The 19,456-nt window shown below is 41.4% G+C and overlaps 1 protein-coding gene across 3 annotated transcripts in view; it reads left to right on the forward strand.

Moving 5' to 3' along the window:
* The window catches only part of LOC106575727 (prolactin receptor), a 49,935-nt gene that overhangs the window by 6,331 nt on the left and 24,148 nt on the right, over positions 1-19,456 (forward strand). For all 3 annotated transcript variants that reach the window (XM_082963585.1, XM_082963584.1, XM_082963586.1), the window contains exon 2: positions 17,916-18,028. In XM_082963585.1, coding sequence (XP_082819711.1) covers positions 17,916-18,028 — 113 coding nt within the window. The remainder of the gene's footprint in view (positions 1-17,915; positions 18,029-19,456) is intronic.

The raw sequence follows: 19,456 nt of genomic DNA on the forward strand, positions 1-19,456 counted from the left end.
CTATTTCTATATCAACCCTATGCTTCAGTCTATTTCTTTGTCAACCCTATGTTTCAGTCTATTTCTTTATCAACCCTATGCTTCAGCCTATTTCTATATCAACCCTATGCTTCAGTCTATTTCTATATCAACCCTATGCTTCACCTATGCTTCAGCCTATTTCTATATCAACCCTATGCTTCAGCCTATTTCTTTATCAACCCTATGCTTCAGTCTATTTCTATATCAACCCTATACTTCACCTATGCTTCAGCCTATTTCTATATCAACCCTATGCTTCAGCCTATTTCTTTATCAACCCTATGCTTCAGCCTATTTCTTTATCAACCCTATGCTTCAGCCTATTTCTTTATCAACCCTATGCTTCAGTCTATTTCTTTATCAACCCTATGCTTCAGCCTATTTCTTTATCAACCCTATGCTTCAGTCTATTTCTTTATCAACCCTATGCTTCAGCCTATTTCTTTATCAACCCTATGCTTCAGTCTATTTCTATATCAACCCTATGCTTCAGTCTATTTCTATATCAACCCTATACTTCACCTATGCTTCAGCCTATTTCTATATCAACCCTATGCTTCAGCCTATTTCTTTATCAACCCTAGGCTTCAGCCTATTTCTGTATCAACCCTATGCTTCAGTCTATTTCTATATCAACCCTATGCTTCAGCCTATTTCTTTATTGACAGTATGCTGCATCAGTTGGGCTACAGGTGATAATGCTTATTGCTAAATAGCACAACTTTCTGGTCAAATGGTCCAATATGTGACTTGGATTATTTCTGGATGGAGAAATGATATTTTAGATTGGTGTCAGCATAATTTAATAGTCATTCATTTACCTTTTAAAAAGTCCGCAGAACCGACCATCTCACAGTTGTTCAGTATGACTTGGTTCACTGCAGCTATAGGAAAGTCTCCATGTTTTCCTGTCGACACTGATTCAGCTGGTATGCCTGATGCATCTTCAACCCCACACTGTTTTTAATAATCCAATTTCTAATTGGTTTGAATTCAATATGGCTGATAAAAATGTTCAAGGGGATCTGGCTTAAACGTAAGGGAGAAAAACCCTTCCAGGCATCTTTGGTCTGGATTACAACCTGTTGCTGAGACCAGAGCCATGTTGGAGAGTTTGGCTTCATAACTCTTTATTGATTCATTAATCTGTTTGAACACACACATGGGCAAACATAATGTTAAAATAACAAATAATTGAACAAACAATTAAGATTTTTTAAAATAATAATATTGATAGAAACTTACATAAAAGAATAACCCTTATGAAATAGTCAAAATCCATGGAGAAAATGGTTAGCACAGAAGAAGATTACTAAATGGGAGAATAGAATATTGATGAATTAGAGGCTGCCATAACCGGCCCCATGGGGAGCAGCTAACAGAAAAGCTCTGCTTCATTAGATATGTCGGCATGACTACAGCTAACACTGTGTGTGTGTGTGTGTGTGTGTGTGTGTGTGTGTGTGTGTGTGTGTGTGTGTGTGTGTGTGTGTGTGTGTGTGTGTGTGTGTGTGTGTGTGTGTGTGTGTGTGTGTGTGTGTGTGTGTGTGTGCGTGTGTGTGTGTGTGTGTGTGTCTCAGTGCTAGGCTCTGGCGTTGTCATGGGTTCTGATCCCCTCTCTCCTCCGCCTTCTCAGTGTCTCTGATACATACTGCATGGGTGAACTGAATACAATATGGATGGTTTATCTGTCAGCCAGGTATTATCATATATTATCATAATGACTACCTATAGAACTCCCTCGTACCCATAGGGCACTTTTACTGAGCCAGTAGTTTGAAAATAGATCCACAAACTACGTTCGAGATTGTACATAGAAGTAGCAATGTACTAGTATCACTTACCTAGAGGCCAGAGAGACAGAATTACAGTGTGGTCCAGGTGGTGCATCAGTATACATAGAGAACCTCACTTCAACCCATATGCACATGTAAGACCGGCCTAGTCATCATAACAGGTTTAGGATGACTAAAGAGCCCAGAGGGTAAAAAGTGTCTTGAACTTGATGCTCATTTACAATAACAAAAGAACAGCGTGAGATGATAATTATAATATGACAGAGATAATAATGATATGATGATACTGTCTGTATCTGAGGTGATTGGCAGGTGGCCATTGGCCATGCTAGTATTTATAACCATTATTGGCTTTTTATTTATTTATCTAGGAAGTCCCATTGAAGTCAGGCTAGTCTTTTACGAGGGAGACCTGAAATGATTGTATCAAAAGCCCAATAGAACATCTACTCCTTCACTCATTTGCCAATGATCAGATTACTAGACATTCTGTTGCTCTTGCCTCACCCTACCCCTAATATAATGGGTCCCACTCTTCTTTCCCAGTATTTGGTCAATGGCCCTGTTCCACTAGGTGGTATGTCTGTTTTCATACGTTTATCTTAGATGATCGTGTTCCTCCTCTCCAGCCATCTGAACACATTACATCATCACTTATAAAACACCAAGTACGCTGCAGTTCAGAGGTCACCGAGTTCAGAGTTCACCAATTTCTGAATGGCATGTGCAGGGGGACTTTGAGCTGGGGCCTTATCATGGACAGAGTGTGAGATAAACGTGTGAAAAAAGAGAGGGAGAAAGGAGAGAAAGGGAGAGGGACTTTACGAGAGCTTTAGTGTCACATGCAGCCAGGCTCCAAGGACATTCCCTCAGCTGTCAGCACGTTGTGTAAATCCCTGGCAGACAGACAGACAGACAGACAGACAGACAGACAGACAGACAGACAGACAGACAGACAGACAGACAGACAGACAGACAGACAGACAGACAGACAGACAGACAGACAGACAGACAGACAGACAGGGTTATCATAAATAAAATAGAACCACATGTACATATTTATGTCAAAACTGTAACTTGGCCACGTAGTAACATTTACAGTCTTCTTAATAAGCAACTCCAGTATAGATTTGGCTGTGTGTTGTAGGTTATTGTCTTGCTGAAAGGTGAATTCCTCTCCCAGTGTCTGGTGTAAATCAGACTGAACCAGGTTTTCCTTTAGGATTTTGCCTATACTTAGCTCCATCCTGTTTATTTTTATCCTGAAATGTTTTGATGTTTTGTGTTGGATTTGCCCCAAACATAAGGATTTGCATTCAGGCCAAAATGTGTATTCCTTTACTGTGTTTTTTTGCAGTATTACTTTAGTGCCTTGTTGCATACAAGATGCCTTACTTGGAATCTTTTTTTATCGTGGAGTCACTACAATGTTGTTAATCCATCCTCAGTTCTCCCATCACATCCATTGAATTCTGTAACTGTTTTAAAATCACAATGGCCTCATGGTAACATCCCTGATCAGTTTCATTCCTGCCCTGCAGCTCAGTTCAGAAGGATGGGGGTTTAATACATCATCCACAGCATAATTATTAATGACCATGATTAAAGAGATATTCAAAGTATGATTTGTTATTGTTACCCATCTACCAATCACTGCCCTTCTTTATGAGGCTTTCAAAAAGCTCCCTGGTCTTTGTAGTTGAATCTGTGCTTGAAATTCAATACTTGACTGAGGGACCTTACAGATGTATGTATGGGGGACAAGATGTATGTATGGGGGACAGAGGAAGGGTTAGCCATAAATCATGTCAACCCCTATTATTTCACACAGAGTCCATGTCATTTATTATGTGATATTTAAGCCAAATTTGACTCCTGGTCTGATTCAGGTGTGCCTAAACAAATGGGCTGAATACTTATGCAACAATGATATTTTAGTTGTCATTTTTTATTTATCTAAAAAATGAAAAGAATATATTCTACTTTGACATTAGAGTATTTTTTGTCGATTGTTGACCAAAAAAATGACAACTAAATCCATTTTAATCCCACTTTGTAACACAATAAAATGTGAAGAAATCCAAAGGGTCAGAATGCTTTTGCAAGGCAACTGTGGCATGTATTTATTGTTTTATCTCTGAGAGAGACAGGGAGATCATCAATGTTTATTTTGAGATGTACAGTGCATTCAGAAAGTATTCAGACCCCTTGACTTTTTCCACATTTCGTTACGTTACAGCCTAATTCTAAAATGGATTCAATAGTCAACCCCCCCCCCCCCCCCATCAGTCTACACACAATACCCCATAATGACAAAGCAAAACTGGTTATTATTAGAAATTTTTGCTAATTTATTTTAAAAAAAAAACAGTAATATCACATTTACATAAGTATTCTTACCCTTTACTCAGTACTAGTGACGCACCGATATGACATTTTTGGCTGATATCCGATATTTTCCTTGCCAAAAAAATACCCGATACCGATAACCGATATTTAACATTTTAGGGGCCTTTTAAGCATTCTAGTACAGTTAAATAGTTAACACACACACGGACGCAGCGGTCTAAGGCACTGCATCTCAGTGCAAGAGGTGTCACTACAGTCCCTGGTTCGAATCCAAGCTGTATCACATCCGGCCGTGATTGGGAGTCCCATAGGGCGGCGCACAATTGGCCCAGCGTCGTCCAGGTTTGGCCGGGGTAGGCCGTCATAAGAATTTGTTCTTAACTGACTTGCCTAGTTAAATAAAGGTTACACACCACACCACACTGGCCAAAAAGTTATTTTGTTGACATGTACGTATGTCTCCATTACCAGTAAAACCTATTTCTTTCACTTACTTGCTGTGCTGTTTCGTTGTTCATTTGTTCAGTCATTTCATTCTCAACCAGGATTTCTATGGAACACCGTTTGGGTCTTTGCGCGTCAATAATACTATTTGATGTGTCAAATAACACTATTTGACGTGTCAAATAAGCTTGTTGACCAATCAGGACCTGAATATGACTGCACATCACATAATAATTTAACGTGTTCATTAATTTCTTACGTAGTTATTATACATTGATTACACTATCAATCATATTTCATATGTCACAACGATTCATCGATACGTATGCTATGATGCTGGTAAAGTTGTCTCGCGCACCTACAGTGCTGGTCATAAAAAAAAGCTAGCTACTCATGGATGCTAACAATGTTCTTCCCCAAAAACATAGCAAAATGACGTCATCTGTTTCAGCAGCTATAGTTAGCTATATAGCTAGGTGTCATCATCTAAAATAACCCTAATTTATAAGACAGTTCTTATTTGATTAATAGTGGACAAACCCATCTATGTGAAGCTAGCCACAATAAGGATTAGCCACAATAGTGGACTTTGCGGTTAGCCTTGAAAATAAAAGTATGTCATTGACAGTGATGCAAATGAATACAAATAGTAGAATTATGCCATTATTGAATAGATCATGCTAAACGAGGTTGGAATGTTGTTATATAAAATCAACAAAAGACAATAATTTGTTAATTTGACAAAAATCTGTTGAAATCACACTGGATGTATTATACTGTAGAATTGCATTGGGGGCATACTTATTTCACTGTACGGCTTTACCTATGGATTGTGGATCAATGACATGGGGTATCAGTCTACTCAGTGACACACAGAACATTAGCTCTTATTGCAGGACTCTGAAACAACTGTGAATTGAGCCACATTTATTGTCAACCTATGTGTATTAAACACTATTCCTGAGGAAAAACAATACTGCGTGAATGTTTTGAAGTCTGATAACTCTGAGGAGGACGTTGGGAAAAAATATATTGGGTATTGAGTAGACTGATACCCCATTTCATTGATCCCCAATCCTTAGGTAAAACTGTACAGTGCAATATGTATGTCAATACACACAATAGGCTGACTGGGTAGGTGATTTCACACAGTCACAGTCCTGCGATAAGAGCTACAATGCTAATATTTGCGTAAACTCTTCACAGTTGTGTTCTGTGGGTGTCACCGAATAGACTGATACCCCATTTCATTTTCACATTCCAACCTTGTTTAACATTATCTAGTCTAAATATGGCATGATTCCACCAATTGTAACCATCTACATCACTTTCGAAGAGGTACTTTTATTTATTTATTTTGCAGGCAAACTGCAAATTCCACTATTATTTCAATCCATATTGTGGCTAGCATCACAACACATAATTCGGTCCGGTCGAGCCTCACTAGCCAGATGAAGCTAACTGGCTGCTTATAACGTTAGCTTTGAGCAACAGGGTTAAGTAGCTGGCTAGCTATTTATTTTATGAACTGAAGTTCAATTTCAATAGGCGAACAACAAGTGGCTACCTAGCTAATACTTACTCACAAGGATTCCTAAATCATTGATAAGAATAATGAAAATGACTGCAGTTTCTACTGGTCATTGGTTTCAGACTGGTTTTATTGGTGCTTGCTAGGTACCAAGCTAACGCTAGCTAGCTACCCCAGAATTTGCGGTCGAACAAATAATGCTTTATTACCAACGCAGGATTGTAAACACATTGTTCGTGGCCAGTGTTTGCTAGTTTACAGACTTTTTTGTACAGTTTTGACAGCACTACTGATAGTAGTGGTGGCGCTTGGCTTGCACGTGCAAATTCAGAACACACAACATTCTATAATAGAACTGTGTTATTTGACGTGTTTAATTTAAAGCTTATTTAATGTGTCAAATAGTGTTATTTGATGTGTATCTTTTTTGACACGCAAAGACCCAAACGGCATTCCATAGTATGTGGTGAAGCTAATAGCAGTGACGCTATTACTGAGTAACTCCGGTATGGCAACATCTGAAAAATAGCGCACTTGGTAGTGTGTACCGGCGATCGACCATTCGGCGAAAGCCAACATCACCCACGACAGAGAACGGTTGATTGTCAAGGGCAATGAATTCCATAATCTTGCCGTTAATGGATTTCACCTTTGAGTTGTCTCGCTGAAATTTTCTTACTCTTTCAAATGACTGCTCGACTTGTTGACTGCTCGATCCACACAGAAGACATTGTGGGCTAGGTTAGGAATGCTGTGTTGCGTGTGTAGTGCGTGTGTAGTGTGGGGTCATTACGTCATGTACCTATGTTATATAGGTACGCACGTCAGCTTTGACATCGGTTTTGCACATTGCCGTTAAACTAGACATCGGGCCGATACTGATGTTGGCATTTTTAGGTAATATTGGTTGATTCCAATATGTTCACTGATGTGTTCACCGATGTATCGTGCATCCCTACTCTGTACTTTGTTGAAGCACCTTTGGCAGCGATTACAGCCTCGAGTCTTCTTGGGTATGATGCTACAAGCTTGACACACATGTATTTGGGGAGTTTCTCCCATTCTTCTCTGCAGATCCTCTCAAGCTCTGTCAGGTTGGATGGGGAGTGCCGCTGCACAGATATTTTCAGGTCTCTCCAGAGATGTTCAATTGAGTTCAAGTCCTGGCTCTGGCTGGACCACTCAAGGACATTTAGAGACTTGAAGCCACTCCTGCATTGTCTTGGCTGTGTGCTTAGGGTCGTAGTCCTGTTGGAAGGTCCTGAGTGCTCTAGAGCAGGTTTTCATCAAGGATCTCTCTGTACTTTGCTCCGTTCATCTTTCCCTCAATCCTGACTAGTCTCCCAGTCCCTGCCGCTGAAAAACATCCCCACAGTTTGATGCTGCCACCCCCATGCTTCACCGTAGGGATGGTGCCAGGTTTCCTCCAGACACTTGGCATTCAGGCCACAGAGTTCAATCTTGGTTTCATCAGACCAGAGAATCTTGTTTCTCATGGTCTGAGAGTCCCTTAGGTGCCTTTTGGCAAACTCCTAGTGGGCTGTCATGTGCCTTTTACTGAGGAGTGGCTTCCGTCTGGCCACTCTACCATAAAGGTCTGATTGGTGGAGTGCTTCAGAAATGGTTCTCCTTCTGGAAGGTTCTCCCATCTCCAAAGAGGAACTCTGGAGCTCTGTCAGAGTGACCATCGGGTTCTTGGTCACCTCCCTGATTGCTCAGTTTGGCCGGGCGGCCAGCTCTAGGAAATGTCTTGGTGGTTCCATACTTTTTCCATTTAAGAATGATGGAGGCCAGTCTGTTCTTTGGGATATTCAATGCTGCAGACATTTTTTGGTACCCTTCCCCAGATCTGTGCCTCGACACAATCCCGTCTCGGAACTCTACGAACAATTCCTTAGACATAATGGCTTAGTTTTTGCTCTGACATGCACTGTCAACTGTGGGACCTTATATAGACAGGTGTTTGCCTTTCCAAATCATGTCCAATCAATGGGATTTACCACATGTGGACTCTAATCAAGTTGTAGAAACATCTCACAAATTATTAATGGAAACAGGTTGCACCTGAGCTCAATTTTGAGTCTCATAGCAAAGGGTCTGAATACTTATGTAAATAAGGTATTTCTGTTTTATATGTTTAATACATTTGCAAACATTTCTAAAAACCAGTTTTCGCTTTGTCATTAGGGGGTATTGTGTGTAGATTGATGAGGAAAATGTTTTATTTAATCCACTTTAGAATAAGGCTGTAACGTCACACAATGTTGAAAAAGGGAAGGGGTCTGAATACTTTCCGAATGCACCGTATATTGATGTATATAGTTGATACTTTTCACCAAAAATGTCCTTGCAACAAAATACACATTCAAAACAGTAGACATTTGCAGGCTATAATTTTGTAGCGTGTATGTCAGAACCCAGAGCCAAATCTCACGTAAACGCTGGCCAGCTATGTTAACAGCCTGTCACGAGAGACGAGCCTGTCACGAGAGACGAGCCTGTCACGAGAGACGAGCCTGTCACGAGAGACTGTGTCTGTGTTTGTGCGTGCATCTTTATTTTGGATTAGAGGTTAAATGAGTGCAAGACGTTGAGCAGCTTTCCGTGTCAGATTCTGTCCCAGTAACCCTCATGCTTAATAGAATTAGCACTAGTGGATTGCACCTGAGGCTATGTATTAACCCCCCCCCCCCCCCCCCCCGTACTGTACAAAGTGACCAATCAAAGCAAACGATACTTACTGCTGATTCACAATGCTTTATCGTCATGATACAGAATATCAAAAGCTTACTGACTCTGGAATAGCATTGTAATAGCAGTTTAGTCAGCTGATCCAGCTCTTGGTACTTGTTCCTGGATTTGATTGGTGATAAATAACTTACTTACTGGGGAGGAAAATCAATGTGCTGGTGCGCTTGAATGTGTAATAACTATAAGATCTTTGAGGCTTGTTATAAGGGGCTCTTTGGCTAGTCTATGACTGGATAAATTATTAAATTCTAATATAATTCACTAATTCAGAATCTTGGAGAAAAATAAAGGGGATAATGACCATTACTTAGTAAATAAATAATTTTAGAAAAATGTATTGTGGGACATTTTTTTTTCTCATCGAGGCACTCTTGTTTTTCTTCAAGATTACCTTGATATGAAAAATAAGCCCCATGATAATTATTTCTAAATGTTTTGTTTACTTAGTGGTGGACATTATCCCTTTTGTTTTTCTCCAAGATGCTTATTGAATTATTGGATTATATTGGAATTGAATAACTTATCCAGAGGGAACTCTATAAAAAAAACAATGCCTAACACAATACATAACACAGGACGCATTCCAGATGGGCATTTAACCATCTCACTCCTCAGCTTGAATTGTCTCCACCCGAGCTACCTAATAGTTTATCGGTGGCGTAAATGTCTAAGACGTCATCAAGGGGGCAGTCACATGTTTGTGAGATAAAGGTCCTGAGTCCCAGTCTAGATGTGAGCTGGTAAGGGAAGAAGAGGTCCGTTACACAAGCCCAGTGACCTCCTTCACATTATGCACAATGACAGTAGTAGCAAAGCAGCATTACAGGCAAACTCTATAACACATTCACAGATAGTAAGACAACTACAAAGGTCCCCAGGCATTATGAGAACCTTTCTACTAAAAACAATCTTCATAGTAATGACAGGCCTGTGATCTCACTACCCTCAAGGACCATCATTATAGTAATGACAGGTCTGTGATCTCACTACCCTCAAGGACCATCATTATAGTAATGACAGGTCTGTGATCTCACTACCCTCAAGGACCATCATTATAGTAATGACAGGTCTGTGATCTCACTACCCTCAAGGACCATCATTATAGTAATGACAGGTCTGTGACCTCTCCAACCTCAAGGACCATCATTATAGTAATGACAGGTCTGTGACCTCTCCAACCTCAAGGACCATCATTATAGTAATGACAGGTCTGTGATTTCTCCAACCTCAAGGACCATCATTATAGTAATGACAGGTCTGTGATTTCTCCAACCTCAAGGACCATCATTATAGTAATGACAGGTCTGTGATCTCACCAACCTCAAGGACCATCATTATAGTAATGACAGGTCTGTGATCTCACCAACCTCAAGGACCATCATTATAGTAATGACAGGTCTGTGATTTCTCCAACCTCAAGGACCATCATTATAGTAATGACAGGTCTGTGATCTCACCAACCTCAAGGACCATCATTATAGTAATGACAGGTCTGTGATCTCACCAACCTCAAGGACCATCATTATAGTAATGACAGGTCTGTGATCTCACCAACCTCAAGGACCATCATTATAGTAATGACAGGTCTGTGATCTCACTACCCTCAAGGACCATCATTATAGTAATGACAGGTCTGTGATCTCACCAACCTCAAGGACCATCATTATAGTAATGACAGGTCTGTGATTTCTCCAACCTCAAGGACCATCATTATAGTAATGACAGGTCTGTGACCTCTCCAACCTCAAGGACCATCATTATAGTAATGACAGGTCTGTGATCTCACCAACCTCAAGACCATCATTATAGTAATGACAGGTCTGTGATTTCTCCAACCTCAAGGACCATCATTATAGTAATGACAGGTCTGTGATCTCACCAACCTCAAGGACCATCATTATAGTAATGACAGGTCTGTGATTTTAGAATATTGTCGTATATCCCATATTGTCCTATATCCCATATTGTCCATATATCCCATATTGTCCCTATATTCCATATTGTCCTATATTCCATATTGTCCCTATATCCCATATTGTCCCTATATCTCATGTTGTCCATATATCCCATATTGTCCCCATATTGTTCTATATCCCATATTGTCCCTATATCCCATATTGTCCCTATATTCCATATTGTCCTATATCCCATATTGTCCCTATATCCCATATTGTCCCTATATCCCATATTGTCCCTATATCCCATATTGTCCTATCTCCCATATTGACCCTATATCCCATATTGTCCCTATATCCCATATTGTCCCTATATTCCATATTGTCCCTATATTCCATATTGTCCCTATATCCCATATTGTCCCTATATCCCATATTGTCCTACCATATTGTCCCTATATCCTATATTGTCCCTATATTCCATATTGTCCTATATCCCATATTGTCCCTATATCCCAGATTGTCCCTATATTCCATATTGTCCCTATATCCCATATTGTCCCTATATCCCATATTGTCCTACCATATTGTCCCTATATCCCATATTGTCCCTATATTCCATATTGTCCTATATCCCATATTGTCCCTATATCCCATATTGTCCTATCTCCCATATTGTCCCTATATCCCATATTGTCCCTATATCCCATATTGTCCCTATATTCCATATTGTCCCTATATTCCATATTGTCCCTATATCCCATATTGTCCCTATATCCCATATTGTCCTACCATATTGTCCCTATATCCTATATTGTCCCTATATTCCATATTGTCCTATATCCCATATTGTCCCTATATCCCATATTGTCCCTATATCCCATATTGTCCCTATATCCCATATTGTCCCTATATTCCATATTGTCCCTATATCCCATATTGTCCCTATATCCCATATTGTCCCTATATCCCATATTGTCCCTATATCCCATATTGTCCCTATATTCCATATTGTTTTATATCCCATATTGTCCCTATATCCCATATTGTCCTATCTCCCATATTGTCCCTATATCCCATATTGTCCCTATATCCCATATTGTCCCTATATTCCATATTGTCCCTATATCCCATATTGTCCTACCATATTGTCCCTATATCCCATATTGTCCCTATATTCCATATTGTTCTATATCCCATATTGTCCCTATATCTCATGTTGTCCATATATCCCATATTGTCCCCATATTGTCCCCATATTGTCCTATATCCCATATTGTCCCTCTATCCCATATTGTCCTATATCCCATATTGTCCCTATATCCCATATTGTCCTATATCCCATATTGTCCCTATATCCCATATTGTCCTATATCCCATATTGTCCCTATATTCCATATTGTCCTATATCCCATATTGTCCCTATATCCCATATTGTCCCTATATCCCATATTGTCCTATCTCCCATATTGTCCCTATATCCCATATTGTCCCTATATCCCATATTGTCCCTATATTCCATATTGTCCCTATATCCCATATTGTCCCTATATCCCATATTGTCCTACCATATTGTTCCTATATCCCATATTGTTCCTATATCCCATATTGTCCCTATATCCCATATTGTCCCTATATCCCATATTGTCCCTATATCCCATATTGTCCCTATATCCCATATTCCCAGCTAGCCTACAGCTTTATTATTATATTCCCTGGATCTGAAAGTCCTCACTAATCTCAGAAAAATATGTTGGTTTGTGATGCAAGTGAGAGAAAGTAGAACAGGGGATTAGTTGTTTCCAAGTCCATGGAAAATCATCTGTTGCTTTGATTTAATCTCCAGGTGTAATTGTGTGACCCTGCAACCGCCTTTTGTCCAGATCAGATTAGCCATGTGCCAAAACCTCTAAAAGAGAACACGTTGGTTCCCTGTTGTTGCTGCACAAGAGAGAGTTACATTTGTAACCATGGAGAGCCTTCTCTTGGTACCAAGGCGACCCCTTCTCATTTTTTTGTTGCTGCTGGCCATGAAGAAAAACCAAGATGTTCCATCAAAGTGGAGCAGCTTTACAGTCCAGTAACTCTTCTGGTGAAAGAGAGGCAAATAATACTCTGTGGGCAATATCAACTCCTTCTATCTTATTCAGAGAGGCTGAATGACATGATGAATAAGGCTAAATCTGTTTACCAGTGAGTTTTAAAGTGCAGTGGCAATGGCCAATCATTCTCTATGAGGCGTCTTTCATTACTGTCCTCAACTGCCGTTTGTAGAGTTAACTGGGGACGAGAAGTTAAGATGGAATTGACTCCAACCCTGGGGGTTGAACATACACTGTGTACTAAGCATCCTATGTGATGGCACAGCAAAATGTCAATGTCAGATGCACATATGTACTGTATTGGCTTGGACACTGGGCCATGGCCCCTATGCCTTAGGATCCGTATTTGGGTCACAGTACTGCACCACTAGACTGTCTACCTGGGTTCTAAAAAGAGATTAAAGGTTTCTGAGTAGGAGGCTATTTTGAGGAGGTCTTCAGACGATGTTGTGAGGGCCATTGAAAGAGTTTTAGTAGGTCAAAATGTCATCAGAGATTTGTCTGAGGACAAAGAGCTCTAATGGAATGTTGGCCGTGTTCCAGTGTTCCCTGAGGTGAGTTCAACAAGTGTTCTATTTGCAGCAAACATGTTACTTAGTTACAATGTCAGTTGAACATTCCAAAATGTCACGGTTAAACGTCAAACCGAACATTTTTGTAAGGATAACTGTCGAGGCTTAGCAACTATAATCAAACTGCAAATGACTTTTCTGTTCCCACTACATGTAATAGCCACATTAATGGCCACATGATCATTCCTAGTGACAGTTTTAGGGGGACCCTTCTGAATGCTGGATTAGCTTTTCCTCGAGGGCCGTTGTGGCTGCTGGTTGCAGCTGGACCGCTAGCCTACATCAGTGACTGATTTTGAGCGGATCAAATAAAACTAATTTCATAAGTTGAAGAATGACAAACAAAAGGTGTAATGTGTCTGCACGCAAAAAGATCTCTCATAAATCTTACTTCATTTTTCTTATTTTTTCATTATTATTTTCACTGCATCTGGGATAGCGTACACAGACGTTTCGGCTCTGCAGCCTTCTTCAGTGTGTACATACAATTTTATTTGAATTGAGAACCACATTTGCAGGGAACACAAGGTGCTTAGGTGCTGCTAATCAGGGTTGCCACTCATCTTCCAATCAGGGATGTGGCTTTTCTGGCCTACCTGTATACACATTACAGTCAGAAAGAAATACAGAATTATAGGGTATGGGAGTGAGCACGAAGGGCAATTGAGGGCATCAGGCGTGAACCATTCAGTTGAAGAATGCTCATGTTTCTTACTGTGGAAATCTCTGGCAGACATGAAAGCAGGCTAGCAGATATGATGATGCTCGATGGCTGGAGACTGAAACAGTTGCAGTAGCCTAAGCAACTATTGGAAAGGTTACCCAATCTCAGAAAAGTTCACCCAGTCTCTCTAGGAAATTGTGGAACTTCCCTACCGCAAATAATTTCAATAAACAATTATACAAAATAATTAGGTGAGTGCTTTTATTTGTCCTGTTTCACACATGTAAAAGTGTGCATTATACATGTACACTGAGTGTACAAAACATTAGGAACACCATGACAGACTGACCAGGAGAATCCAGGTGAAATCTATGATCCCTTATTGATGTCAGTTTTTAAATCCACTTCAATCAGTGTAGATGAAGGGGAGGATTTTTAAGCCTTAAGACAATTGAGACATGGATTGTGCATGTGCCATTCAGAGGGGAATGGACAAGACAAAACATATAAGTGCCTTTTGAATGGGGTATGGTAGTAGGTGCCAGGCGCACCGGTTTGAGTGTGTCAAGAACTGCCACGCTGCTGGGTTTTTAACACTGAACAGTTTCCCGTTTGTATCAAGAATGGTCCACCACACAAAGGACATCCAGCCAATCTGACACAACAGTGGGAAGCATTAGAGTCAAAGCATCCCTGTGGAACGCTTTCGACACATTGTAGAGTCCATGCCCTGACGAATTGAGGCTTTTCTGAGTGCAAAAGGGGGTGCAACTCAATATTAGGAAGGTGCTCCTAATGTTTTGTACCCTCAGTGTATAGCACAGGGTCAAGGAGCTAGTTCTGTTCCTGTGACAGTTGTCTGGGATGCTGTTCTGCCGTCTCAGACATTAAGTCCCTACATAGTTCATCATTTTAACCTACTTCACCATGCAAACCTCATGTGAGTGCCTCCCACCAGACCACAGTCAAGTGGAGTTACTCATATATAAGGTAACAATACGTGACACTGGAGTGTGGTAGAACTATGCTTTTTGAATGAAATCCAACTGTTCCAAGGTTCAACTCAACCAACCATTGGCTTTGTGGCCAATGAGTGGGCATATTTATAAATCAGTCATAACGCACAGTAATATTCAGACACAGGATTTTTTTTTACAGTGTAACTGTTGTCTTTACTAATTGGTCTGTTGAGTCAGGTGGTCAGTTGATCAATTGACCAAAAAGACATGGAGAGCCCATAGCACTCGGCAGAGTGGAGGGCATGAACAGGTTCATTTGAAAAGGATTGGTTGAACACTAGCTGTAGGTCGCTGTCACTCATAAGGTGTTACAGGGTGACCAGATACTCCTGCTTGGGACAGAATAAGAGAGGGAGAGAGAGACCGTATTTCCCTCAGATTACACAGACCCACAAAGAATTTGAAAACAATTACAATTTTGATAAACTCCCGTATCTATTGGGTGAAATACCACAGTGTGCCATCACAGCAGCAAGATGTGTGACCTGTTGCCACAAGAAAAGGGCAACTATCAAGGCACAAGGCGAGACCCAAATAAACATTTACATTTACATTTTAGTCATTTAGCAGACGCTCTTATCCAGAGCGACTTACAGTAGTGAATGCATACATTTCATACAATTTCATACATTTCATACATTTTTTTTTTTCTGTGCTGGCCCCCTGTGGGAATCGAACCCACAAAGACACAGGAGGCAGATGGTTGGAGTCTTACAATGTTTATTAATCCAAAGGAGTAGGCAAGAGAATGGTCGTGGACAGGCAAAAGGTCAAAACCAGATCAGAGCCCAGGAGGTACAGAGTGGCAGACAGGCTCGTGATCAAAGCAGGCAGTATGGTCAGGCAGGCGGGTACAAAGTCCAGAAACAGGCAAGGGTCAAAACCGGGAGGACTAGAAAAAGGAGAATGCAAAAAGCAAGAGAACGGGAAAAACACTGGTTGACTTGGAAACATACAGGACGAACTGGCACAGAGAGACAGGAAACAGGGATAAATACACTGGGGAAAATAAGCGACACCTGGAGGGGGTGGAGACAATCACAGGTGAAACAGATCCGGGCGTGACAGCAACCAGTGAAGAAAAAACACCATTGTAAATACAACCCATATTTATGTTTATTTATTTTCCCTTTTGTACTTTAACTATTCGCACATCGTTACAACACTGTATATAGACATAATATGACATATGAAATGTCTTTATTATTTTGGCACTTTTGTGAGTGTAATGTTTACCGTTCTTTTTTTATTGTTTATTTCACTTTTGTTTACTATCTATTATGTAAAGATATGTTTCCCATGCCATTAAAGCCCTTTGAATGGAATTGAATTGAGAGAATGAGAGACAGCCGATCCTTTCTTATCCTCCAGCTCCTGAGGGCAGCCCAAGCTGTGAGGCTGTAGCTTGGGAAGGAGGGGTAGAAGGAAGGGGTTGCTTGGTGAAGGATGCGGGTGGGAGCAAAAAGCACCAGCCTCTGAGTGGAACAGGGGTTTGAGCAGTGACGTACACTCTTGAAATGGTTCTTCAGCTGTCCCCATAGGAAAACCCTTTGAAGAACCCTTTTTGGTTGCAGGTAGAACCCTTTTGAGTTCCATTTAGAACCCAAAAGAATTCTACCTGAAACCAAAAAGGGTTATATTTGGAACAAAAAAGGTTTCTTCTATGGGGACAGCTGAAGAACCCTTTTGGAAGCCTTTTATATAAGAGTGTAGCCCTGGGGGATAGAGGCCCAGGGCAGGGGCTGGGGTTAGAGAAGGAGAGGCAGGTGACTTGCTTCAGCCACAGATCAAAAAGCCGATTATCCCCAATGTCTGATGACATAGGGACCGGTGGGAGTTGATTGGAGCAAATCTCTTGTCTTTCTTGATGTCCGTTTTAAGCTGTTAAGCTCTTTTGGTGCAGTATTTGTCTTTAGAGTATAATTCTAAAAGGCTTGATATCTAGGGCTCAAATGCTCACACTTTACTGGGCATTGTCAGAACACCTGCCACCATGTTCTGACTGCTGTGTCACCAGATGACCCTCCAAACAGCCTCAAACAACCCCCAACAGTCCACCACCAACTGAAACAGTAAACTAGGAACACTGAAATCACCTCAGAATCACAAAAACTGTCCTTAAAGTGAACGTTTAGGAAATTAGAATTAGCACCTTTGAGTAATATTAAAAATAAATGTACTTAGCTTTTATTTACCGTGATTATCTTTACTTACCCCTGATGACCAGACAGCCAAATTAAATAATTAGCCCCTCAGCGCTAACATTGGACAATGATGGCTTTGTGGCTGGCCGGTCCTACATGACTGAGTGAGCTCTGTGGTCTTTTCCAAGGTAGTCTTGATTAGTAGAATAAGCTACTACTCTCTAGCTCTATTTAACTCCCAGTCTGCCATCATGAATAGTCTTGAGATGAGAGGCACTGGCTTGGGCTTGTCAGACTTGACCCAGGGAATTATACACAGGCACAGGAACACCCACACCCACACACACAGGTCCATCTGTTCCCAGGGGGATTTGAATCAGGGGATGAACCCAGATGTTGATGACTATATAAATACACAGTTGGCCCATAGTCAGATGTGTAACTGTAGCCTGTGTGTGTGTGTGTGTGTGTGTGTGTGTGTGTGTGTGTGTGTGTGTGTGTGTGTGTGTGTGTGTGTGTGTGTGTGTGTGTGTGTGTGTGTGTGTGTGTGTGTGTGTGTGTGTGTGTGTGTGTGTGTGTGTGTGTGTGTGTGTGTGTGCGTGCGTGCGTGTGTGTGTGTGTTGGCAGATCGTTGGAGAACAGCTGTGTGATGCTGTGGCTGCTGGTCCTTGTCCTGCCCGGGGTAGCATGCAGTGCCCTGACCCAGAACCTTCTACAGCCAGACAATGACCACAGAGACGGTGAGTCACACGGCCCACTACACCCTGACCTCAAAGTCCACTAGATAGACTGTCTCTGTGTAGCTCTGTGGGTGTCTCTGTGTATCTCTATGGGTGTCTCTGTGTATCTCTGTGTATCTCTGTGTATCTCTGTGAATCTCTGTGGATCTCTTTGGGTGTCTCTGTGTATCTCTGTGGGTGTCTCTGTGTATCTCTGTGGGTGTCTCTGTGTATTTCTGTTGGTGTCTCTGTGTATCTCTGTGAATCTCTGTGTATCTCTATGGGTGTCTCTGTGTATCTCTGTGGGTGTCTCTGTGTATCTCTGTGGGTGTCTCTGTGTATCTCTGTGGGTGTCTCTGTGTATCTCTGTGAATCTCTGTGTATCTCTGTGGGTGTCTCTGTGTATCTCTGTGGGTGTCTCTGTGTATCTCTGTGGGTGTCTCTGTGTATCTCTGTGTATCACTGTGGGTGTCTCTGTGTATCTCTGTGTAGCTCTGTGTATCTCTGTGGGTGTCTCTGTGTGTCTCTGTGTATCTCTGTGGGTGTCTCTGTGTATCTCTTTGGGTGTCTCTGTGTATCTCTGTGGGTGTCTCTGTGTATCTCTGTGGGTGTCTCTGTGTATCTCTGTGAATCTCTGTGTATCTCTGTGGCTGTATCTGTGTATCTCTGTGGGTGTCTCTGTGTATCTCTATGGGTGTCTCTGTGTATCTCTGTGGGTGTCTCTGTGTATCTCTGTGGGTGTCTCTGTGTATCTCTGTGTGTCTCTGTGTATCTCTGTGGGTGTCTCTGTGTATCTCTGTGGGTGTCTCTGTGTATCTCTGTGGGTGTCTCTGTGTATCTCTGTGAATCTCTGTGTATCTCTGTGGGTGTCTCTGTGTATCTCTTTGGGTGTCTCTGTATCTCTTTGGGTGTCTCTGTGAATCTCTGTGTATCTCTGTGGGTGTCTGTGTATCTCTGTGGGTGTCTCCGTGTATCTCTGTGGGTGTCTCTGTGTATCTCTGTGGGTGTCTCCGTGTATCTCTGTGGGTGTCTCTGTGTATCTCTGTGGGTGTCTCTGTGTATCTCTGTGAGTGTCTCTGTGTATCTCTGTGGGTGTCTCTGTGTATCTCTTTGGCTGTATCTGTGTATCTCTGTGGGTGTCTCTGTGTATCTCTGTGGGTGTCTCTGTATCTCTGTGGGTGTCTCTGTGTATCTCTGTGGGTGTCTCTGTGTATCTCTGTGGGTGTCTCTGTGTATCTATGTGGGCGTCTCTATGTATCTCTGTGGGTGTCTCTGTGTATCTCTTTGGCTGTATCTGTGTCTCTGTGTGTCTCTCTGTGCAGTAGTCGCAACATTGTGGTCCAATTGACATTGGATTCTATTTCTGGTGCCTACGGTTCCACTTTGTTTGGGCAAAGGACGTAATTCCTATCGTTCCATGGGTTCAGTCTGTATGGCACCCGTTTGTTG

Source organism: Salmo salar, chromosome 17 (genome assembly GCF_965601325.2).
Source record: "Salmo salar chromosome 17, fSalSal1, whole genome shotgun sequence".
Taxonomy (NCBI): Eukaryota; Metazoa; Chordata; class Actinopteri; order Salmoniformes; family Salmonidae; genus Salmo; species Salmo salar.